We start from the raw sequence: 18,729 nt of genomic DNA on the forward strand, positions 1-18,729 counted from the left end.
AGCGCAGCCCCAGAGGGAAACTGAGGCACAGAAGGGGGTTGTGTGTCCTCTCATGGCTTGGGTTTGGGGGTCCCCAGGTGATGTGGGAGGGTCAGGGGGCGGATTCCGAGCGGCGGTGGCAGCGCCAGCGCTGGCGGGACGCCCTGGCAGCCTGCCCGCGGCCGCTGACGCCACGGGGAGGGGACAGGGGAGGGTCCTGCCCCAGTCCGTCCCAGTCCGTCCCAGTCCGTCCCAGTCCGTGTGCTCGCAGAACCTCAGCCGCGTGTCACCATGGTGGTCACACTGGGGTACTGGGACATCCGTGGGGTGAGTGGGATCGAGGGGTGACAGTGGCACGCTGCGGACGGGGGTGGGCACGGCTGTGGGGGTGCTGGGGGTCCCGGGGCGATGTGGGGGTGCTGTCCCCCAGGGTGTGGGGGAGAGGTCCGGGGGGGCTTTGGGCTGCCAAAAGCGGCTGCTGTGCCCCCAGCTGGCCCACGCCATCCGCCTGCTGCTGGAGTACACGGAGACGCCCTACCAGGAGCGCCAGTACCGCCCTGGCCCAGGTGAGGGGGGGGCAAGGGGGTGTGACCCCCAAATCCCTCCACCCCCGCCCCCAGCCCCCTCGTTCCTGCTGTGGCAGAAAGGGGGCGACGCCCCCACTTCGCAGCGTGTCCCGCTCCCGCCACCCCCAACCCCTCCTGCCAGCTCGGGGGGTCACCTTTGTCCCCCCCCCAACCCCCCCAATAAAAGGACCTTGACCCCTCTCAGGGGCAACGTTCTCCCTTATCTGTCCCGGGAGGGGTCACCGGCTGCCCCGGGCGGGGGGGGGACACCCCCAATGCCCGCATCCCCCCATTGCTGTGGGTGCCACGAGTGGGGCAGGGGGTCTGTGGGAGCCCTCCCCCAAATCTCTCTGCCCCCCAGCCCCTGACTATGACCCGAGCGACTGGACCAACGAGAAGGAGAAACTGGGGCTCGACTTCCCCAACGTAGGTGATGGGGGGGGTGTGGGAGGGGGTGTGGGAGGGGGTGCGGGGTCTCCGGGGCTGACCCCACCCCCGGCACCCCCAGCTCCCGTACCTCATCGACGGCCCCACCAAGCTGACACAGAGCAACGCCATCCTGCGCTACATCGCCCGCAAGCACAACATGTGTGAGTGGGGGGGTCCCCGCGCCCGGGGGGGGCCCGGGGTTTGTGGGGGGGGGGGGGTGGGTTGACACCTCCCCACCCCACAGGCGGTGAGACCGAGGAGGAGAAGCAGCGCGTGGACCTGCTGGAAAACCAGCTCATGGATTTGAGGATGAATTTCGCCCGGCTCTGCTACAGCCCCGACTTTGTGAGTGCCCCCGGGGGGGTCACGGGGGGACGGATCCCCCCCAGCCCCCGGGGCTGTCCCCCCCCGTGGGACACGGGGTGTGCGTTGGGGCACATCGCTCAGCTGGCTGCAGTCAGGGGGTGATGCCCCTGGGTTCTGGGGGGCTGGGGGGAGCAGCCCCCCCCGAACTGTGCCCCCCCGGCCGCGCAGGAGAAGCTGAAGCCGGCGTACCTGGAGCAGCTGCCCAAGAAGCTGCAGGAGCTGTCGCGGTTCCTGGGCTCCCGGCCCTGGTTTGCAGGGCAGAAGGTAGGTGGGGGATGCTGGGGGGTTTTGGGGAGTCCCTGTGGGGTCTGACCCCCCCGCCCCTCCCCCAGCTCACCTTCGTGGACTTCCTGGCCTACGACGTGCTGGACCAGCAGCGCATGTTCGTGCCTGAGTGTCCCGAGCTGAAGGGAAACCTGGCCCAGTTCCTGCAGCGCTTCGAGGTGAGCAGGGGCAGGGCACAGCCCGGGGCCACCGCGGTGTCCCGGCCCCATCTCCATCCCCGACACCCAGTGTCCCCATGCCGCACCCCCGCTGTGCCCGTCACCATCCCTGACACCTCAGTGCTGTGTCCTTGTCCCATCCCAAGCCTCATCCTTAAATCCCCGGTGTTTCTGTCTTCATCCCCATTCCTGTCACCCCTGTGACCCCATCTCTGACCCCTGGTGTCCCAGTCCCTGTCCCTAACACCCCAGTGTCCCCATCACTGACATCCCAATGTCCCCATCTCATTCCTGGCACCCCAATGCCCCTGTCCCAATTCCTGACACCCCAGGGTCCATCTCTATCCCCATCCCTGACCCTGTGGTGTCCCCACCCCTGTCCCAAACACCCGGTGTCCCTGTCCCCATCCAAGTGTCCCCATCCCTGTCCCCAACACCCCAGTGTCCCTGTCCCCATCCCAGACATCCCATTGTCCCCATCCTAGACATCCCACTGGCCCCATCCCAGTCATCCCAGTGACCCCATCCCTGTCCCCAACACCCCGGTGTCCCTGTGCCCATCCCAGACACCCCAGTGGCCCCACCCCTGCCCCGTGGTGTCTCCATTGTCCCCACGTGTCCCTGTCCCCCCAGGCCCTGGACAAGGTCTCTGCCTACATGCGCTCGGGGCGCTTCATGAAAACCCCGATTTTCTGGCGCGTGGCCAAGTGGTGCAACACCAAGGAGTGAGGGGCTGAGCCCCCCCGCGCCCCCACGTCACCCCCAGAACTCCCCAATAAATCACGGGGGGCTCCCCCTTGTCTGTGCTGTGTGGGGTGCGCTGAGCTGCCGCGGTGGGAGCTGGGGGAGCCCCTCATTTGTGGGGTACCCTGGGGGCTGTGGGACCCTCCCGGATCCCGGGATGGGGGGAGCCACTCCCCCCCCTGCATCCCCAGCATAAGGGGGACCCCCGTGGAGGCTGTGGGGACCGAGGTGGGGTCCCTGTCCCCCCCAGGATAGTGAGACCCCCCCCCTGCAGCTGAGGGGATTGAAAGGGGGGACCCCAATGAAGCTTGAGTGGGGGGGTCACAGAGGTGATGTCCCCGCAGCATAAGGGGGTTCCCATGGAGTTTGGGGGGGGGTGCAAATTTCCCACAGGAAAAGGGGGAACCCATGGAATTTAAGGGGCTGCAGAGCCCCAGAAGAAGGGGACCCCATGGAGTTTTTGGGGTTGCAGTGCCCCCAGAATCAAGTCGGGATGGATGGGGTGTGTCACAGAACCCCTGGGATAAGGAGGACCCCATGGAATTTAGGGGGTCGCAAAGCCACGGGGATGGGGAGGGTCAGAGAACCCCCTGTTAAGGGGGACCCCCATAGAACTTGGGGTGGCCGCAGACACCCCAGGATAAGGGGGTCCCCATGGACTTTGGGCTGCTCACAGAACCCTCAAGACAAGGGGGTTCCCATGGGGATGGGAGGGACACAGAACTCTCGGGATTCGGGGAACCCCATGGGGTTTGGGGGGTTGGGGAGTCCCCGGGATAAGGGGGTTCCGTGGGGACGGGGGGCAGCCACAGAACGCTCTGCTAAGGGGGACCCCATGGAGCCTGGGGGGCCACAGAGCCCCGGGATGAGGGGGACCCGCGGGATGAGGGGAACCCCCGGGATGAGGGGAACCCCCGGGGACCCCCGGGGTGAGCGGGACCCCCGAGATGAGGGGGACCCCCGGGATAAGGGGGACCCCCGGGATAAAGGGAATCCCCGGGATGAGGGGGATCCCGGGGATAAGGGGAACCCCCGGGATAAAGGGAACCCCCGGGGTGAGCGGGACCCCCGGGGTGAGCGGGACCCCCCGGGGTGAAGGGGAACCCCCGGGGTGAGGGGGACCCCCGGGGACCCTCGGGGTGAGCGGGACCCCCGAGATGAGGGGGACCCCCGGGATAAGGGGGACCCCCGGGATAAAGGGAATCCCCGGGATGAGGGGAACCCCCGGGATGAGGGGGATCCCGGGGATAAGGGGGACCCCCGGGATGAAGGGAATCCCCGGGATGAGGGGAACCCCCGGGATGAGGGGGATCCCGGGGGGATAAAGGGAATCCCCGGGATGAGGGGGATCCCGGGGATGAGGGGGACTCCGGGGATAAGGGGAACCCCCGGGACGAGGGGGACCCCCGGGATAACGGGAATCCCCGGGATAAAGGGAACCCCCGGGATGAGAGGAACCCCCGTGGGGCCCGGTCCCGTTAAGCCCCGCCCCAAGCCCCGCCCCCGGCAGGGCGTGGTCTCTGTGCGGCGGGGGCGGGGCGGCGATCGCGCGGCCATGGCGGTGTTGGGGTACTGGGACATCCGCGGGGTGAGTGGGGACCCGCCACCCCCGGGGGGACCCCCCACCCCCGAGGGGCACCCCCGCGCGGGGGAGGGGCTGCGGGGACCCCAGAGGGGGGTCCGGGGGTCCCCCTGCGCTTTTTGGGGGGACTTCAGGGGTCTTCGGGGTTCCCCCAGGTTCTCTGGGGGGGTTACGGGGGGGTCTCGGGGGGTCCCTTTGGTCTTTCGGGGATCGCAGGGGATGTTCGGGGGGTTTGTGGGGTCCTTTCTGGTTTTGGGGGTGGGGCCGTGGCTGTTCCGCTGCACTCTGGGGGGGGCTGCGGGGCTCTGTGGGGTTCCTTTTTGGCTTGGGGGGGCTGTGGGGGTCCCTCTGAGCTTTTAGGGGGCAGCGAGGGGTCGTCGGGGGTCCCGTTTATCTTGTGGGGGGCTGCGGGAGGTCGCTTTGGGCTTGTGGGGTGTCTTCCGGGGTCTCCCCTGGCTTCTGGGGGTTTGTGGGGGGTCTTCGGGGGTCTCCTGTGTCTTTGGGGCATGTTGTGGGGGTCCCTCCGGTGTTTTGGGGGAGGCGGCTGGGGTGGACCATTAATTTGGGGGGGACAGCAGGGGGCCACCCTTGGGGGGCTGCGGTGAGTCCGTGGGGGTCCCTCTGTTTTTTTGGGAGGCCTTGGGCTGTCCTCCTAACTTTGGGAGAAGCTGCGGGAGCCCCTCTGGTCTTTGGGGGGGGTTTGGGATGTCTTGTGGGGTCCTGCTGCACTTAGGGGTGGGAGGATGTTGCTTTTTGGGGGGTCTCCTGTGCAGGGGGTGCTGACTGGGGGTACTGGGAAGGGGGTGCAGTTTGCCCTCCCCTGTGCCTCAGTTTCCCCACGTGTGAGCCAGTTGTGGGCTCACGTTTGGGGGCTGTTTTTGGGGCGTCTCACCGATCCCACTCCCCAGCTCGCCCACGCCATCCGCCTGCTCCTGGAGTACACGGAGACACCCTATGAGGACAAGCTCTACAGCTGTGGGGAAGGTGAGGGGGGCTCAGGGCGTCCCCACACCACCCTCAACCTCTTTTGGGGTGAACAGGACATCACCCAACCCCCCTTCCCTTCCAGCTCCCGACTACGATAAGAGCCAGTGGATCAACGAGAAGGAGAAGCTGGGCCTTGACTTCCCCAACGTAGGTGCTCTGGGGCTGGGGGGGCTGTGACTGGGGGTGTCCCCGTGTCCCCACGTCCCTCTGTCCCCCCAGCTCCCGTACTTCATCGACGGCCCCACCAAGCTGACACAGAGCAACGCCATCCTGCGCTACATCGCCCGCAAGCACAACATGTGTGAGTGCCTTGGAGAGGGGCTGGAGTGGGGATTGGAATTGGGAATGGAGGGGGATTGGAGTGGGATTGGAGTTGGGATTGGAGGAGGATTGGAGTTGGGATTGGAGGAGGATTGGAGAGGGATTAGAGAGGGATTGGAGTGGGATTGGAGCGGGGATCGGACTGGGGTTGGAGTGGGGATCAGAGTGGGGTTGGAGTGGGGATTGGAGAGGGATTGAAGTTGGGGTTGGAGTTGGGGTTGGAGCGGGATTGGAGTGAAGATTGGAGGGGGATTGGAGTTGGGGTTGGAGGGGGATTGGAGCAGGGATTGGAGGGGGGATTGGAATTAGATTAGGGTTCGGTTGGGTTGGGGTTGGAGTTGGATTAAAGTTGGGGTTGGAGTAGGATTGAGGTTGGAGTACGGTTAGTCTTAGTGTTGGGTTGGGAGCTGGAGTTGGAGTAGTGTTGGGGATGGGATTGGAGTAGGGTTGGAATTGAATTGGGGTTCAGTTGGGCTTGGTTTGGGGTTGGACTTGGATTGGGGTACAGGCTGGAGTCGGGGTGAGCGTGGGGTTGGAGCTGAAGTTAAATGGACCCACAGCCAGCAGTCGAGCTGGGGTCAGGGAGGGTTTGGGCCCCCAGTGCTGACCCCCCTGTGCAGGTGGTGAGACAGAGGAGGAGATCCTGCGTGTGGACATGCTGGAGAACCAGATCATGGATTTCCGCATGAGCCTCGTCATGGTCTGCTACAACCCTGACTTTGTGAGTGTCCTGCAGGCTGGGGGACCCCTTGCCAGCACTGGGGACCCCGTGCCAGCACTGGGGACCCCATAAAGGGAGGGTGATTGATCCCCAGGGGGGCAGGCTGGGGCTGCCCATCCTCATCCCTTCCTTTCTCCCTCAGGAGAAGCTCAAGCCGGGTTACCTGGAGCAGCTCCCGGGGAAGCTGAAGCTCTTCTCCAACTTCTTGGGGGACAGAAAGTGGTTTGCAGGGGAGAAGGTATTGCCAGGACCCCCGAGGGGGCTGAGGGGCTGGGGAGGGGGTTTTTGTCCTCACTGTGTCCCCCCGATGTCCCCAGCTGACCTTCGTGGACTTCCTCATGTTCGACGTGCTGGACCAGAACAGCATCTTCGAGCCCAAGTGCCTGGAGCCCTTCAAGAACCTCAAGGACTTCGTGGAGCGCTTTGGGGTGAGCAGGGGCACCCCGAGGTCACCCCTGGGTGGGGGCTGCCGCGGTGGGGGCACCCCTGACGCTCCGTGTGTGCCCCCAGGCTCTGGAGAAGGTGGCTGCCTACTTGAAGTCCAGCCGTTTCCAGAAGATGCCCATCAACAACAAGATGGCCAAGTGGGGCAACAAGAAGCTGTAGGAGCTCAGCACGGGGCTCAGAGGGAGGGGGGAGTCCTGACCCAGCCCCTCCAGCACCCTCCATCCTTGTGGGGGGGGACAGCACCACTGGCATGACGCCCCCCAAGACAATAAAATGCTTTTTAGATGTGGCTCCCTGAGCCCCCCACAAGCCTTGTGGTGTTGGGGGCCCCCCACCCATGGTTGGGGGTTGGTGAGTGTGGGGTGAGGGGGGGGCTCCCTGCCCCAGCTGTTCCCACAGCCCTCCCTCTTGCCCTGGGGAAGGGAAAGGAGTCCCGTGCCTCCCTTCTTCCCGCCCCCGCTCCTCATTAGCACATTCCTAATGAGCTCTAATGAGACAGCCCTGACAAAGGCTGGGGGGAGGGAGCCTTGGTGCCCTGCCGCCCACCCAGGGTGCTGAGCGGGTTGGGCTGGGGACAGCCCTGTCCCCTGGGGCCCCTCGCTGCCACCGACTCGCAAAGTTGGGCACCAGGAGTGTGCCTTGGGTGCTGCGGGGGGGTGAAATGCTGTGTCCCCCTCCCTGCCCCCGGGGTGCCCCCCAGACTCCGCACACCCGACTGCTGTCACTTTTATTCTCCACGTCAATCGCTTTACATTTTGGGGGTGCAAAGTCACGTCCCAGCGCCTGACCCCGCCGAGGGGGTGCCTGCCCCCCTCCTTCCTTTGCCGGGGACGTTCTGTAATTTCAAGGAGTGGTTCTCTGTCTTGGGGGGGGCAGGGGGGATTTGGGGTTCGCCCCCAAGTCCAGCCGTTCTCAGGGTGCTCCATCCGGGCCGGGGACGTGATGGGGACACCAGCGTGGCCTCGGTGGCTCAGTCCCGGGGACCGATCTGCAGAGAAGGGGATGGGAGAAGTGGGGGGGGAGAGGAGGGGGCGTGGGGATGAGGGTCCCTCCCTTCCCCCCATGGCCAGCCCGGGCTGGGGCGGGGTTTCCTCACCCACAGGAGTGAGGAGGGGGTGGGGGCCGGGGGTCCCGTACCCCCAGGGACACCCTGGGGCGGGGGGTGGAGGTCCCGCTAGGCCAGCCCCGGGGGTGGGGAGGGGGCGCGGGGCTGAGGGTCCCGAGATGGGGTGGGGGTACGGCAGTGAGAGTGCCTCACCCCCAGGGATGTCCTGATGGGGGACAGCTTGAAGAGGACCCTCCGCCACTCCTCGGGACAGACACCTCGCAGCTCGGCCGGGCTCATCTGCAGCAGCTCGTGGCCCCGCAGCACCCCCAGAGTCCGCACCGTGCTGCGGGCGGGCGGGCGTGAGCCGGGCTCGCCCCCAGCCCCAAACGGACCCACGCGGGTTCTGGGCGGGGGAGGGGGCTCAAGGGACCACCTACATCCGCGAGAAGCCCTTGTCCATCAGCCAGGCCGTCACCTCTGCCGGCGAGGAGCTGGGCTCCAGGGTGGGGGGACTGTCCTGGGGGGACAAAGGGAGGGGACATCGCGGTAGCCGCCGGCCACCCTCTCCTGGTGGGGGGCGCGGGGAAGGGAGCGGAGAGAGGCCTCCCACCTGCCTGGCGCTGTGCCCCGGCTCCGGGAGGGGCTCCAGGATGTTGCCGGGGACGTGCCCCCTGTCCCCCCGCTCGTCCTGCACCAGCCACCACTTCCTCTGCTGGTCCAAGACCTGGGGGAGGTGACAAGGGAGGGCCAGGGTCCCGGAGGGGGGGTCCCAACTGCGTCCTCCCCACGAGCAGCCAGGGAGGGGCCCCCGTTTGTACCTGCAGCGTGTCCCCCTTCCTGACGCTCAGCTCCTGCGAGTTCCGAGCCTGGAAGTCGTACAGGGCTCGGACCAGCCCCTGGGCAGGGAGGGGGGATCTGGGAGCGGTGAGGGCGTGGATCAGTGCCCAGCCAGGAGCCAAATCTTACCCCGACCCTCCGCATGCGTGGGGAAAGGGCGACACTTACTCTTGGCTGGGATTGTCCCTCCAGCCGGTGGCCGGTGCCTGTGCGGGGGGCAGGGACGGGGAAGGGTACCGCAAGTGAGCTGGGGAAACTGAGGCAGGCGGTGGGGCGTCCTGGAGGCCCCTGCGGCGCTCCTGCTCCATCACGGGGGGCAGCCACCCGTCCGAAAAAACCGGGATGTACGCGGGCACCAGGGCGCTGTCGGGGTACTCGGCCCTACAACATCGGGGAGGGCACCGGGGTGGGCGCTGTGACCCCCCTCAAATCCAGACCCCCCTTTCTCGGTGTCGGGGGGCTGGAGCCCACCTGGACTTGTTCCAGGCGAGGCCGAGGCTCTTCCAGACGCCGTAGTCGTCATCGCCCAGGCCCTCCTCGAGGAACTCCAGCGCCTCCGGCAGCAGCAGCGGGCTCTGCACCGCCGGGGCCAGGCCGGGGCTGGGGCAGTGGCCCAGCACCTGGAGGGGACGGGGATGGAGCAGCTGTCCCCCCGGGATGGGGGGAGTGAGGGGTGATCCCCACCCGTGTCACACGTCCTGGGGGGTGGGACCCGCTCTGGGGGCACTCACGAAGGACAGAGCTGAGAAGATGAGGCGCAGCAGCTCGAGGGGGTCGGGGTCCGTCACGGAGTGGTGGCTCCGTCCCTGTGGGGGGGGGAAGGGTGTCCCCACGGAGCCCCCCCTGTCCTCACACAGCCCCCCCAGCCCCACGGAGCCCCCCAGCCCACCCACACCTCTCATCCCTACACAGACCCTTGTCCCCATATGGCCCCTCCGCCCCACACATCCCCTCCGTCCCCACAGAGCCCCTCAGCTCACCCTCATCTCCCTCACCCCACAGAGCCCCTCCACCCCACAGAGATTCCCCGTTCCTAACCCCATGGCCCCCCGTCCCCACACAACCCCACTCCCCACAGTCTCATGCAATCCCCCATCCCCACACCGCCCCTGTTCCCACGGGGCCCCCATCCCCACAGCCCCCCACCCTCACAGCCCCCCTTTCCCCACACAGCCTCCCCCATTCCCATTTAGCCCCTTCCCCACATCCCCCCCACCCCCAGCCGCCCCCTCCAGCCCAACGGGACCTACCAGGAGGTTGAGGGCGTATTTCACCTTCTGGAAGAAATCCGTGTACGCATCCTTTGGGGGCAGCGCTGGAGGGGCACAGCCGGGGGCTGGCACCGGGCAGAACCCCGAGCAGCCCCCCCGGGACACCCCCTCCCTTCCTACCTGGCTTCTTCAGCTTCTTCTTCGTGCTGGCCGAGCTCAGGGCCGTCTTCAGTCGGCCCATGAAGCGCTCCAAGTCGCCCAGGACGTGGTTGAGGATCTCCTGTGGGTGCGGGGGGGGCGGTGTGTGCTGGGTGGGAGCTGCGGTGTGCCCACCCGTGAGGAGGGGGATGAGGATGGGGTCGGGACTTACAACATCTCGCTCCGCCTCGGACACGGTCTGGGCGGGGGCTCGGCTCCGTGGCATCTGCGGGGGCTCGGGCGCACCTGGTAACACCACAGGGTCCCCAGCATCACGCCTGCTCCCGGGGAAACTGAGGCACGGTGCGGTCCCTCCCTCCCCCGGCCGAGACTCACGGTAGTCCGAGGAGAGCCCACGCTGGGGGGGCGCCCCACGCCGGGGGGGCTCGTAGGAGTCGGGCTCGGGGGGCTCTGCCCAGCGCTCCGGGGCCGCGTACGGCGGGGCCGGGCTCGGTGGCGAGTCCGGGCTGCTCCGGGGCCAGCGGGATGGGGAGGGGAAGGAGAGCCTGGGGGGCCGTGCGGGGTGGGGAGGGGGGTTTGTGTGTGGGTATGGGGTGGGAGCGGGGCTGATTCCGAGAATGGGCTGTGGGGTCAGAGGGAGGAGGAGCGCAGTGATGGGAAACAGGGCGGGGAGCGCACTGTGCCCGTGGGAGGAGGGGACACCGAGCCCGTGGGTGCCGTGGGGGGGCTCTGTGCCCGCGGGGATGAGGAAGAGGGGGTGGGAGGGGGGGAACTGAGCCTGTGGATGGGGTGAGGAGGTTGGGCCCATGGAGATGGAGTGGGGGGGGGGGAGGCTGAGCCCGTGGGTGGGGTGGGGGGCTTGTGTTCATGGCGTGGGGCAGGATGGGGGGGCTGAGCCGGGAGCTGGGGCACTGGGGAAAAGAGTCCCTCCCTCACCCCTCAGCTGGGGGCGTGTGCCCACGGGCAGGGGGGGCTTTGGGGCACTGTGGACCCACGAGGAGACCCCATCGCCAGACTCACCACGACTTTGGGGGGCGAGACTTGGGGCCCCAGTCGAGCTGTCTGCAGGGAGGGGCCGCAGGGCCACTTACCCGCCATACCTGTGCCCGTAGTGGTTGCTCTGCTCCTCCTTCCTCTGCCTCAACACCTTCTCCAGGCTGCTCCTCAGCGTCTCTGCCTGGCACGGACCCGCTGCCATCAGACTCCATCCCGGGGGGCTGCCCCCCATTTTTCCCCCCTCAGGGCTCACCCCCAGGCGCTGGCACTGGAAGAGCAGCACGCTGCTCCTCGGCGGGCTCCTCTCCTGGACGCGGACGGCCAGCACCGCGTTGTCCAGGCCGGCGGAGCATCCCTGCACGCTTCCCAGCGGGAAAGCCTCCAGCTCCTCCTGCAGGGTGGAAAACGGGGTGCTCAGTCCCCGAATGGCTAGGAAAGGGTTAAAGGGGTGCGAGTGGGATTGTGGGGTTGGGGCTTGTGGGGTGTGAGGTTTAATGGGGTGGTGGGGTGGCATAGGAGGGGGATAGCAGAGTCTGGGGGTGGGGAAGGGGTGTGGGTGCCAGACTGGGGGGTTGCCCAGATTGGGGGGTGCCAGGGCTATAGGAGCTGCCAGGGTGGCGGGCAGTGGGGTGTATTTGGGTTTGGGGATACCTGGACAGGAGGTGTTTGGGATTTGGGGGTTCCCATAGCCAGGGAGTGCCAGGATTCAGGGGATGCCCTGGCCAGGGGGTACCGGGGTTTGGGGTTGCCCTGGCCGGCGGGTACCGAGAATCAAGGGGTGCCTTGGCTGAGGAGTTCTGGGCTTTGGGGGTGCCCTGCTCGGGGGATATGAGTATTCAGGGGGTACCAGGCTTTGGGGGTGCCCTGGCCGGGGGGTACCTTGCTCTCCACATCGCTCAGCACCAGCTCCTGGTCCTTGACTTCCAGGATGACATCCTGCCCCCAGATCCGCCCCTGCTCCTCCAGGTCCTTCAGGCGCCCCAGGCAGTCCTCGGCGCTGCGGAGCTCCCGCTCCAGGGGCATCGTGAGCAGGTGCTGGGGGGGACACGGTGTCACACGGTGTCACACGGTGTCACACGGTGTCACACGGGCCCCTGGCAAGCTTGGGGGGCGCGGGACAGTTTGGGGGGGGGGCCTTCTACCTCAACGTGGTGCTGGAAATCGTTCTGGAGCTTGAGCAGGGTCTGCCCGTAGTCCTTGCGCTGGTCTGAGGGCACACGCAGGGTGAGGTGACAGGGACAAGCTGGGGGCGGTAGCGGGGGGGGACTAAAGGGGTTTTTGGGGTGCACTCACTGTAGATGCTTTTCCCCGTGAGGCGGATGAAGCTGTTGGAATGTCGGAGCGGGGTCCGGTCGTCATATTCACTCCTGGACGGACAGAGGGACATTTACACCCCCTGCCCTCCTGTCCCGCCCAGCCCTCGGGGGTCCCCAGGGTGGGGACCCGCCCGCCCCGCTGGCCGCTCACCGGGACGGGCTGCTGCTCCAGCGGCCGAAGGGGTCCCCCATGCTGCCGGGGAGCAGCCAGAGCGTCTCGATCCTGCTGTGGGAAACTGAGCATGGTCTTTGTGTCCCCCCAGTCTGTCCCCAACCCCCCACCCGGGCGGTGTCGTCGCCCTGGTGGCCACCGGGACCGCCCTGACCCTCCCTCCCCAGTTCCCCCGCTCCATCCCAGCCCCGAGGGGTTCGCCCGGCGGCCGAAGCCGAATCCCCATGTCCCGAGATGGGGCCGCTGCCCCGGGCTGTCCCCCCCGCTCACCTCGATGGCTGGCTCTGCTGCTCGGGCCGCGACTGCGGAGGGTGACAGGGGCAGGGGACAGGGCTTGTCGTCGGCACCGCACCCAGCTGCTCTTTGCCCTCTCGTTAAAGCAGGGGAGGGACGGCGGGGACAAAAGCACCTGGCACAGCCACCACCTCCGCAATCACCCTGGCCCCCCCCACCCCGCGCAGGGCGTGCTGGCCCCGGGGCATCCAGCGGGGAGTGCGGCCCGGGGTGTCGCCAGCCCAAGGTCCCCCGGCCCGGGGCTGGGTGTCGGTGACGTCCCGCCTGGCAGGACCCAGCCCTGTGACCCGCAGGACTCTGTGCCCTTGCCCGCGGGGTAGTCCCGGCCTCACCAAAGCTGTCAAATCCTCCCAGGGTGGTTTGTACCGAGGAAGGGGCCGGATTCAGGCTGAGAGTCCAGGATTTGGGTGAAGGATGGGTGCAGGGAGTCATCATCCCCAGAACCGTGGGGTCAGCTTGGCTGGGGGGACACGGGGTGGCCGGAGGTCGTGTCTGTGGGGTTGGAGTGACCCTCTGAACCACCTCTCCCGGCACGGGGTTGTGAGGTTTGTGTTCATTTTAAGACCTTTGGCTTCTCTGGTGCAATTTAGGAGGCGATGGATCAGCTGGGCCGTGTCCCCTGTGTCCCCGAGGGTCCCATCTGTGCTCCCCAGTCCCTCAGGCTGTCACATCCCTGCTCATCTTCAATCTCCCTTTTTTTTCCCAGGTTTGTGCACAAAACCGACCCCCCCACGGAGGCACCCTGGCGTCTGGCATCCCTCAGGTGTTACACGGAGCAGGCGACCCCCTTTGGGAGTGTTCGGGGACGGCCGGCAGACACGCGCGGGCAGAACCGGGGGGAGCAGCTATGGGGGAGCTGTGAATTCCCCCCAAAGGGGGCGGGGAAGGGGTGCCGGTCGTGCCTCAGTTTCCCCTGTCGGGGAGGGGCAGGGTGCAGTCCCCACTGCGGCCACGAGGGGGCAGCACGTACCCGCGTCGCACCCGTTCCCCGCTGCGTCACCCCCCAGATGTGTCACCCCGAGATGTGTCACCCCGAGATGTGTCACCCCCCAGATGTGTCACCCCCCAGATGTGTCACCCCGAGATGTGTCACCCCGAGATGTGTCACCCCCCAGATGTGTCACCCCGAGATGTGTCACCCCGAGATGTGTCATCCCCAGATGTGTCACCCCCAGATGTGTCACCCCGAGATGTGTCACCCCCCAGATGTGTCACCCCGAGATGTGTCACCCCGAGATGTGTCACCCCCCAGATGTGTCGTCCCCCAGATGTGTCACCCGCCAGATGTGTCACCCCGAGATGTGTCATCCCCCAGATGTGTCACCCCCAGATGTGTCACCCCCAGATGTGTCATCCCCCAGATGTGTCACCCGCCAGATGTGTCACCCCGAGATGTGTCATCCCCCAGATGTGTCACCCCCAGATGTGTCACCCCCAGATGTGTCACCCCCCAGATGTGCGACCCCGCATGGGGCGAGCGCCAGATGTGGGACCCCCCCAGATGTGCAGCCCCCTCAGAGGTGCAGCCACCATCCCCGCATGGGGGGCCTCAGGTGTGTGGCACTCCCCAGATGTGTGATCGACCCCCCGAGGTGCGCAACCCCCCCATATGTGCGATGCCTCCAGATGTGGCGCCCCCAGATGCGGACCCAGATGTGCAGGGTCCCGTGTCCTGCCAGCGCCTCTGACACCACCGGCGTCCCTGGCGCTGGGGACATTTGGGTGACACTTCTCGGGGCAGGGTGGCACAAGGGGCCGCCTGTGGTCCCCGTGGGAGGTTTCGGGTTGCATCCCCTCAAAAGCCAAGCCCCCCACCCCCCATTTAGTGCTGCGAACCCCCCCGGCAGCGCCCAGGGCACGGCAGGAGCGCGGCCCGTCCATTCCCACCCCCGGCAGGGACAGAGTGCTCGCCCCGCCCCGTCCCAGCTCCTCCCAGTCACCCCACTGGGCAAGCTGGGATCGGCACGGGCTGCAGATTCACTACAAACCCCCTTTTTATTGTTTTTCTCCTCAGTTCCCAGCCAGAGGCAACAATTCCCTGCACACCCCCAACCCGGCTCTATCCCCCTGACCCTTCCCCAGGCTCGGGAAGTCCCCAGGGGACACCAACCCCCTTGGGAAGAGCCCGGGAGGGACTCGGAGCCTTCTGGAATCACAGAAATCTTTCCCCATTTCAGGCTTTGAAACCCCCAGCATCAAAATGTGCAAAATCTGTGAATTAACCCCAAAGCGCTTTGGGGAGGGAAACGGCCTCAAGCTGCACCCCCTGTTCTGCTCCTGGGGAGGGCACTCCGCACCCAGCACGGGGACAGCCGTGGGGACATCATCCTGTTCCCACGGGGGACACCCGATCTTGCCCTACCCCAGACACAACACGGGGCATTTTGTGGGGTCACCAGGCAGAGGGGGACCCCAGAGCCAGCAGAGTCTGGAATTCCCGGTGACACATCGCTCCCGGCCAGGTGCCATGAGGCCGCGGGGCCGGGAAGCAGCTGTGGCTCCGGGGGCTGGGTGCCCGCCAGGGACAAACCACCAGCCAGCCTGGATCCGTCCTCACGTCACAGCCCGGGCTGCGGTGTACCCGGATCTGTCACCTAATTGCTGGGGACCAGCGACTCTTCGTCATTTGGGGGATGGCTGGGGACATTTAACCCCTCAGGGGCTGGGAACTCTTGGATCAGTCTCCGGGGTCAGACCAGTGGCGTGGCACGACAAGGATGTCATGGCACAAAGCACAGCCCCAGGGCTGTGCCTCTCAGACATGCTCAAATCCACAAGTCCTGCCCTCCACGGGGACTCCTTGGTGGTGGCAGTGACAAGCCAATGTCACAGCTGCTGGGCTCACACGCTGTTTTGGGGTGACACAGGAAAAGGCAGAGGATGCTTGGTGACAGCTCACTGTCATCCTGCCTCCACATACATCTTGCTTGGTCCAGCCCTGGTCCATGGTCACCCTGGCATGGTCACCCTGGCACAATCCGCTGATGGTCCCTGCCAACGTGCTGGTCCCATGTCGCTCTGCTGGTCCCCATCACCGTGCCAGCCTCTATCACCCTGCTGCTCCCTGTCCCCCTGCTTGGTCCCCAGCACCCTGCTGCTCCCTGTCACCCCGATGGTCCCTTTGTGGTGGCTGTCCCTGGGTGTTGCATCTCCCATTCCTGAAGGTGCCGTCTCAGTGCTGCCACCAAACCCCTCATTCCCTGGGAACACCCTTGGGGTCACCCCAAGACAATCCCTTGGGGTCTCAGCCCTGAGCCTGTGGGCTCCTGGCCCACATGGCTCTGGCTTATCCTGATTTTCCCAGTGTGCTGCTGATCCCGTCTCTTCAGAGCAACAGGACAAAGTCCGTGGGGCTTTTTTAACCCTTTGGCTTCCCCAGCCCCCCGGTGACATCCTTGGAGGCTGATTTGTTTCCCTTCTCCCATTTCCAAAGGGTGATGGAGGTGGTGAGCAGGTGACATCTGGGGCACTCTGGGAGTGACGTGCCCCTGTCTGGCTCAGCCAGGGGTGTCCACAGCTGGTGACTCCTGGCTGGAGCCCTGTGACCTTCACACCATTGATTTTTTGCTTTGAGGAGGTTGAAATAGAATTTTTTTGGATTTCAGTGAGGGAGCTGCACGTGCTGCAGAGCGTTGGGGACCCATCACTTGGGTGATCTTGAGATATGATCCCAGGCCAGGGACAGGCCAGGAGCCCTATGGCCACAAAAAGAGCTGGTTTTCCTCCACAGCCCCATGGCTCTGGCCACAAACCTGCAACAACCCTCTTATTTTTAGCGTGAAGAGGGAAAAACCAACGTGCCCGTGGCCACTCCTATGTGTGGGACCCATCCTGTTTCCTTCCCACCATCCATCATCCTGGCAGCACAGCCCGGGGATTTCCAGGGGTAGTGGGGGCTGAAAGGACTGTGGCACCACACAGATTTAATTAGAGGTGATGAGGGCATGCAAATGAGCAGGTTAAATCCTGCTCGGGGGTGGCCAAGCCCCTGAGAATCCTCAGAGGGTTTGGAGGTGCTTCCCACGCTCCGGGTGCCAAGGGAAGGCTGGATGTTGGGGTAAGCACGGCCTGGGAGCCATGGCTGGGTGGGAGAGGGCAAGGAGGGCGGTCAGGGAGGTCACAGCTCCACAGTTATTCCATGTTCCTCTCCAGCATGGGGAATGCTGGAGATCCTCTCATGTGCTGGGATCCAAGTGAGCCCAAGGAAAGCAGGAAATTGGCCTTTTCTCCTCCAATTTTGGCATTTGGGATGAATACCCTCATGAAAGAGCTGGTGTCTTCTTTACCCCTCCATCCTACTTCCCAGCCCTTCCCTCCTCCTCATCGCTTCCACACGCAGGGGCAAACCTAATCCAAAAGATTCCTGACATGCTCTGCCAGAGCAGCACCTCTCTAGTAGTGGGATCTTGGAATGTTCCTCCAACTCTAAATCCCCCAAAATTTAAGGATGAGCCCCAAATCCTCCATCCTGGGATCCGAGTGACCCACTGGGGACTTGGAATGGCAGCAAAAGGTGCTCAGGGAAGCTCAGGAATCCCAACTCTTCCCTGGAAGAAAACAAGGTGAGTTCCTTGGCTGGATGGGGCACCTGGAGCTGCTCAGAGCCCCAAACCCACCGTCCCCATGGACAAACCCAGGCACACTGAGCTTGTGGCCATGATGGGGAGCAGAATGGCATCAAGGGTGCAAGTGGTAGTTTATCTAGGGAAAAAAAAAACCATTTCCACAGCATCTTTCCAGGGAGGAGGATGAAGGTGGTGGCCGAGCCTCGTGGCCCTGAGCTGGTCGGGCTGTGGAGGCTGCAGCCAGGAGGGCGATGCCGTGGTGGGGGGGAATGGCTGGGTTCCCTTCCCATGGGAATGTGCTGCTGAGTCAGCATTCCTGGAGACCCCGTGGGGGATGGGATTGGGTTGGGAACCTGCGGAATATTTGCTTCTTTTTTTCTGCCAGGGTCGGGATTAAATGTGTGAGATGGTGTTTCTTGTTGGGACTCAGATGTTTATCAGTTCTCATCTATGTCACAGTCTCACAAACCCTGAGTCCTACAGCACTTCAACAAACTAAAAATGGAGCCCTGTCTCTCTCTCTACAAGGCCTTTAAGGATAAACTGTCCAATTAAGAAATGACACCTCAATTATTTTTATTTTAATCCAATAACCAACCACTTGTGCCTGCAATGTGGACTTTTTTATCCAATTACACAAAACCACCCAAACCCATGGAGAAAAAGGTGAAGAAGAAGGACCAGCCTCTGCCCTAAAACCTCCATTTTGCCTTATATCTAAAACCTTAAACTCCAAGCTCTCCACCCTGTGATGTTACACACTTCTATTCAAACTCCACCCCCACAATCCCAGCTCTATAATTCCATTTTGGAAGCTTCTCCACAGCCTCAGGTGGAATGCAGTGTGTTCTCTTGGGGGTCAGAGCCAGCCAGCAGAGAAAGTCTGAAATTCTCAGCAGCCAGGAACCCACACGAGGTCCCTGGGAGGGGGATGGGTGCAGAACGTGACACCCAGCACGGGTCAGGGGTGTTGCACTCGAGGGAGAAGCTCTGGAGGAAGTTGTGAAAGGGGGAGCAGATGCCCTCAGTGGGGTGTGGGGCGGGGAGAGCCCACGGAGGAGCTTCCCAGGGAGTCAGGTGGGAGGTTCCTCCTCGCAAGTCAGCGGAACTGTCTGTGGGTCCTTCCTCCCTCGGCGTGGGCGCTGGGCAGGAAGGGGTTGCAGAAGGCACAGAGCTCCCAGGAGGTGTTTGGGGGCTGTTTGGACACGGTGAGGAGCACTGTGACTGCTGGAACCCTGGATACTGAGAATTTGAGACTTTCTGTGCTGGCAGGCACTGACCCCCAGGAGAACACTGCATTGACCTGAGGCCATGGAGAAGCTTCCAAAATGGAACGACAGCTGCAGCGGCGCTGGGTGTGAGCGCCCGAAGGGGGCACGACACCTCCCCAGGACCCCGAGCTTCCCAAGCAGTCACCGACGGATCAAGGTGGAATGGCGAGATGGGCCTGGCTTGCTTATCTGAGGATCGTTCATTACACCAAAAGGGCAAAACTAAAAGCACCCATAACACAAATAGAGAGCAGAGGCAAGGACCATGACACAGC

General features: G+C 64.7%; 3 protein-coding genes across 3 annotated transcripts; 2 read left to right on the top strand and 1 right to left on the bottom strand.

Annotated features, from left to right (window-relative positions):
• The first annotated feature begins 210 nt into the window (after positions 1-210).
• On the top strand, positions 211-2,590 carry LOC128818662 (glutathione S-transferase 2). Its single transcript, XM_053998199.1, has 8 exons — positions 211-306; positions 470-545; positions 907-971; positions 1,054-1,135; positions 1,219-1,319; positions 1,509-1,604; positions 1,673-1,783; positions 2,417-2,590. Exons 1-8 carry the CDS (start codon positions 271-273, stop codon positions 2,510-2,512), a joined length of 663 nt encoding a protein of 220 aa, XP_053854174.1. The 5' UTR covers positions 211-270; the 3' UTR covers positions 2,513-2,590.
• A 1,442-nt stretch (positions 2,591-4,032) lies between these two features.
• LOC128818624 (glutathione S-transferase Mu 1-like) lies at positions 4,033-6,875 on the top strand. The gene is made up of 8 exons (XM_053998134.1): positions 4,033-4,115; positions 5,018-5,093; positions 5,179-5,243; positions 5,316-5,397; positions 6,038-6,138; positions 6,281-6,376; positions 6,456-6,566; positions 6,649-6,875. The coding sequence occupies exons 1-8, from the start codon at positions 4,083-4,085 to the stop codon at positions 6,742-6,744; spliced, it is 660 nt and encodes a 219-aa protein (XP_053854109.1). The 5' UTR covers positions 4,033-4,082; the 3' UTR covers positions 6,745-6,875.
• A 451-nt stretch (positions 6,876-7,326) lies between these two features.
• EPS8L3 (EPS8 like 3) lies at positions 7,327-12,378 on the bottom strand. Its single transcript, XM_053997892.1, has 18 exons — positions 12,304-12,378; positions 12,130-12,203; positions 11,979-12,043; positions 11,716-11,871; positions 11,090-11,227; positions 10,932-11,017; positions 10,216-10,385; positions 10,052-10,125; positions 9,862-9,961; positions 9,721-9,785; positions 9,202-9,276; positions 8,942-9,090; positions 8,639-8,851; positions 8,452-8,548; positions 8,248-8,357; positions 8,071-8,145; positions 7,844-7,976; positions 7,327-7,573 (listed from the first exon to the last, which is right to left on the bottom strand). Exons 1-18 carry the CDS (start codon positions 12,342-12,344, stop codon positions 7,556-7,558), a joined length of 1,839 nt encoding a protein of 612 aa, XP_053853867.1. The 5' UTR covers positions 12,345-12,378; the 3' UTR covers positions 7,327-7,555.
• Between the last annotated feature and the right edge of the window lie 6,351 nt (positions 12,379-18,729).

Source organism: Vidua macroura, chromosome 24, assembly GCF_024509145.1.
Source record: "Vidua macroura isolate BioBank_ID:100142 chromosome 24, ASM2450914v1, whole genome shotgun sequence".
NCBI lineage: Eukaryota > Metazoa > Chordata > Aves > Passeriformes > Viduidae > Vidua > Vidua macroura.

Bases quoted from the DNA above. Each gene is read 5' to 3' on its own strand.
- LOC128818662 (XM_053998199.1), top strand. From the start codon at position 271: ATGGTGGTCACACTGGGGTACTGGGACATCCGTGGG. The intron at 546-906 runs GTGAGGGGGGGG...TCTGCCCCCCAG, and splicing joins CCAGTACCGCCCTGGCCCAG to CCCCTGACTATGACCCGAGC. The intron at 972-1,053 runs GTAGGTGATGGG...CGGCACCCCCAG, and splicing joins TGGGGCTCGACTTCCCCAAC to CTCCCGTACCTCATCGACGG.
- EPS8L3 (XM_053997892.1), bottom strand. From the start codon at position 12,344: ATGGGGGACCCCTTCGGCCGCTGGAGCAGCAGCCCGTCCCG. The intron at 11,018-11,089 runs GTGAGCCCTGAG...GGTCCGTGCCAG, and splicing joins TCCAGTGCCAGCGCCTGGGG to GCAGAGACGCTGAGGAGCAG. The intron at 7,977-8,070 runs GTAGGTGGTCCC...GCCCGCCCGCAG, and splicing joins GACAAGGGCTTCTCGCGGAT to CACGGTGCGGACTCTGGGGG.
- LOC128818624 (XM_053998134.1), top strand. From the start codon at position 4,083: ATGGCGGTGTTGGGGTACTGGGACATCCGCGGG. The intron at 4,116-5,017 runs GTGAGTGGGGAC...CCCACTCCCCAG, and splicing joins GGTACTGGGACATCCGCGGG to CTCGCCCACGCCATCCGCCT. The intron at 6,377-6,455 runs GTATTGCCAGGA...CGATGTCCCCAG, and splicing joins AGTGGTTTGCAGGGGAGAAG to CTGACCTTCGTGGACTTCCT.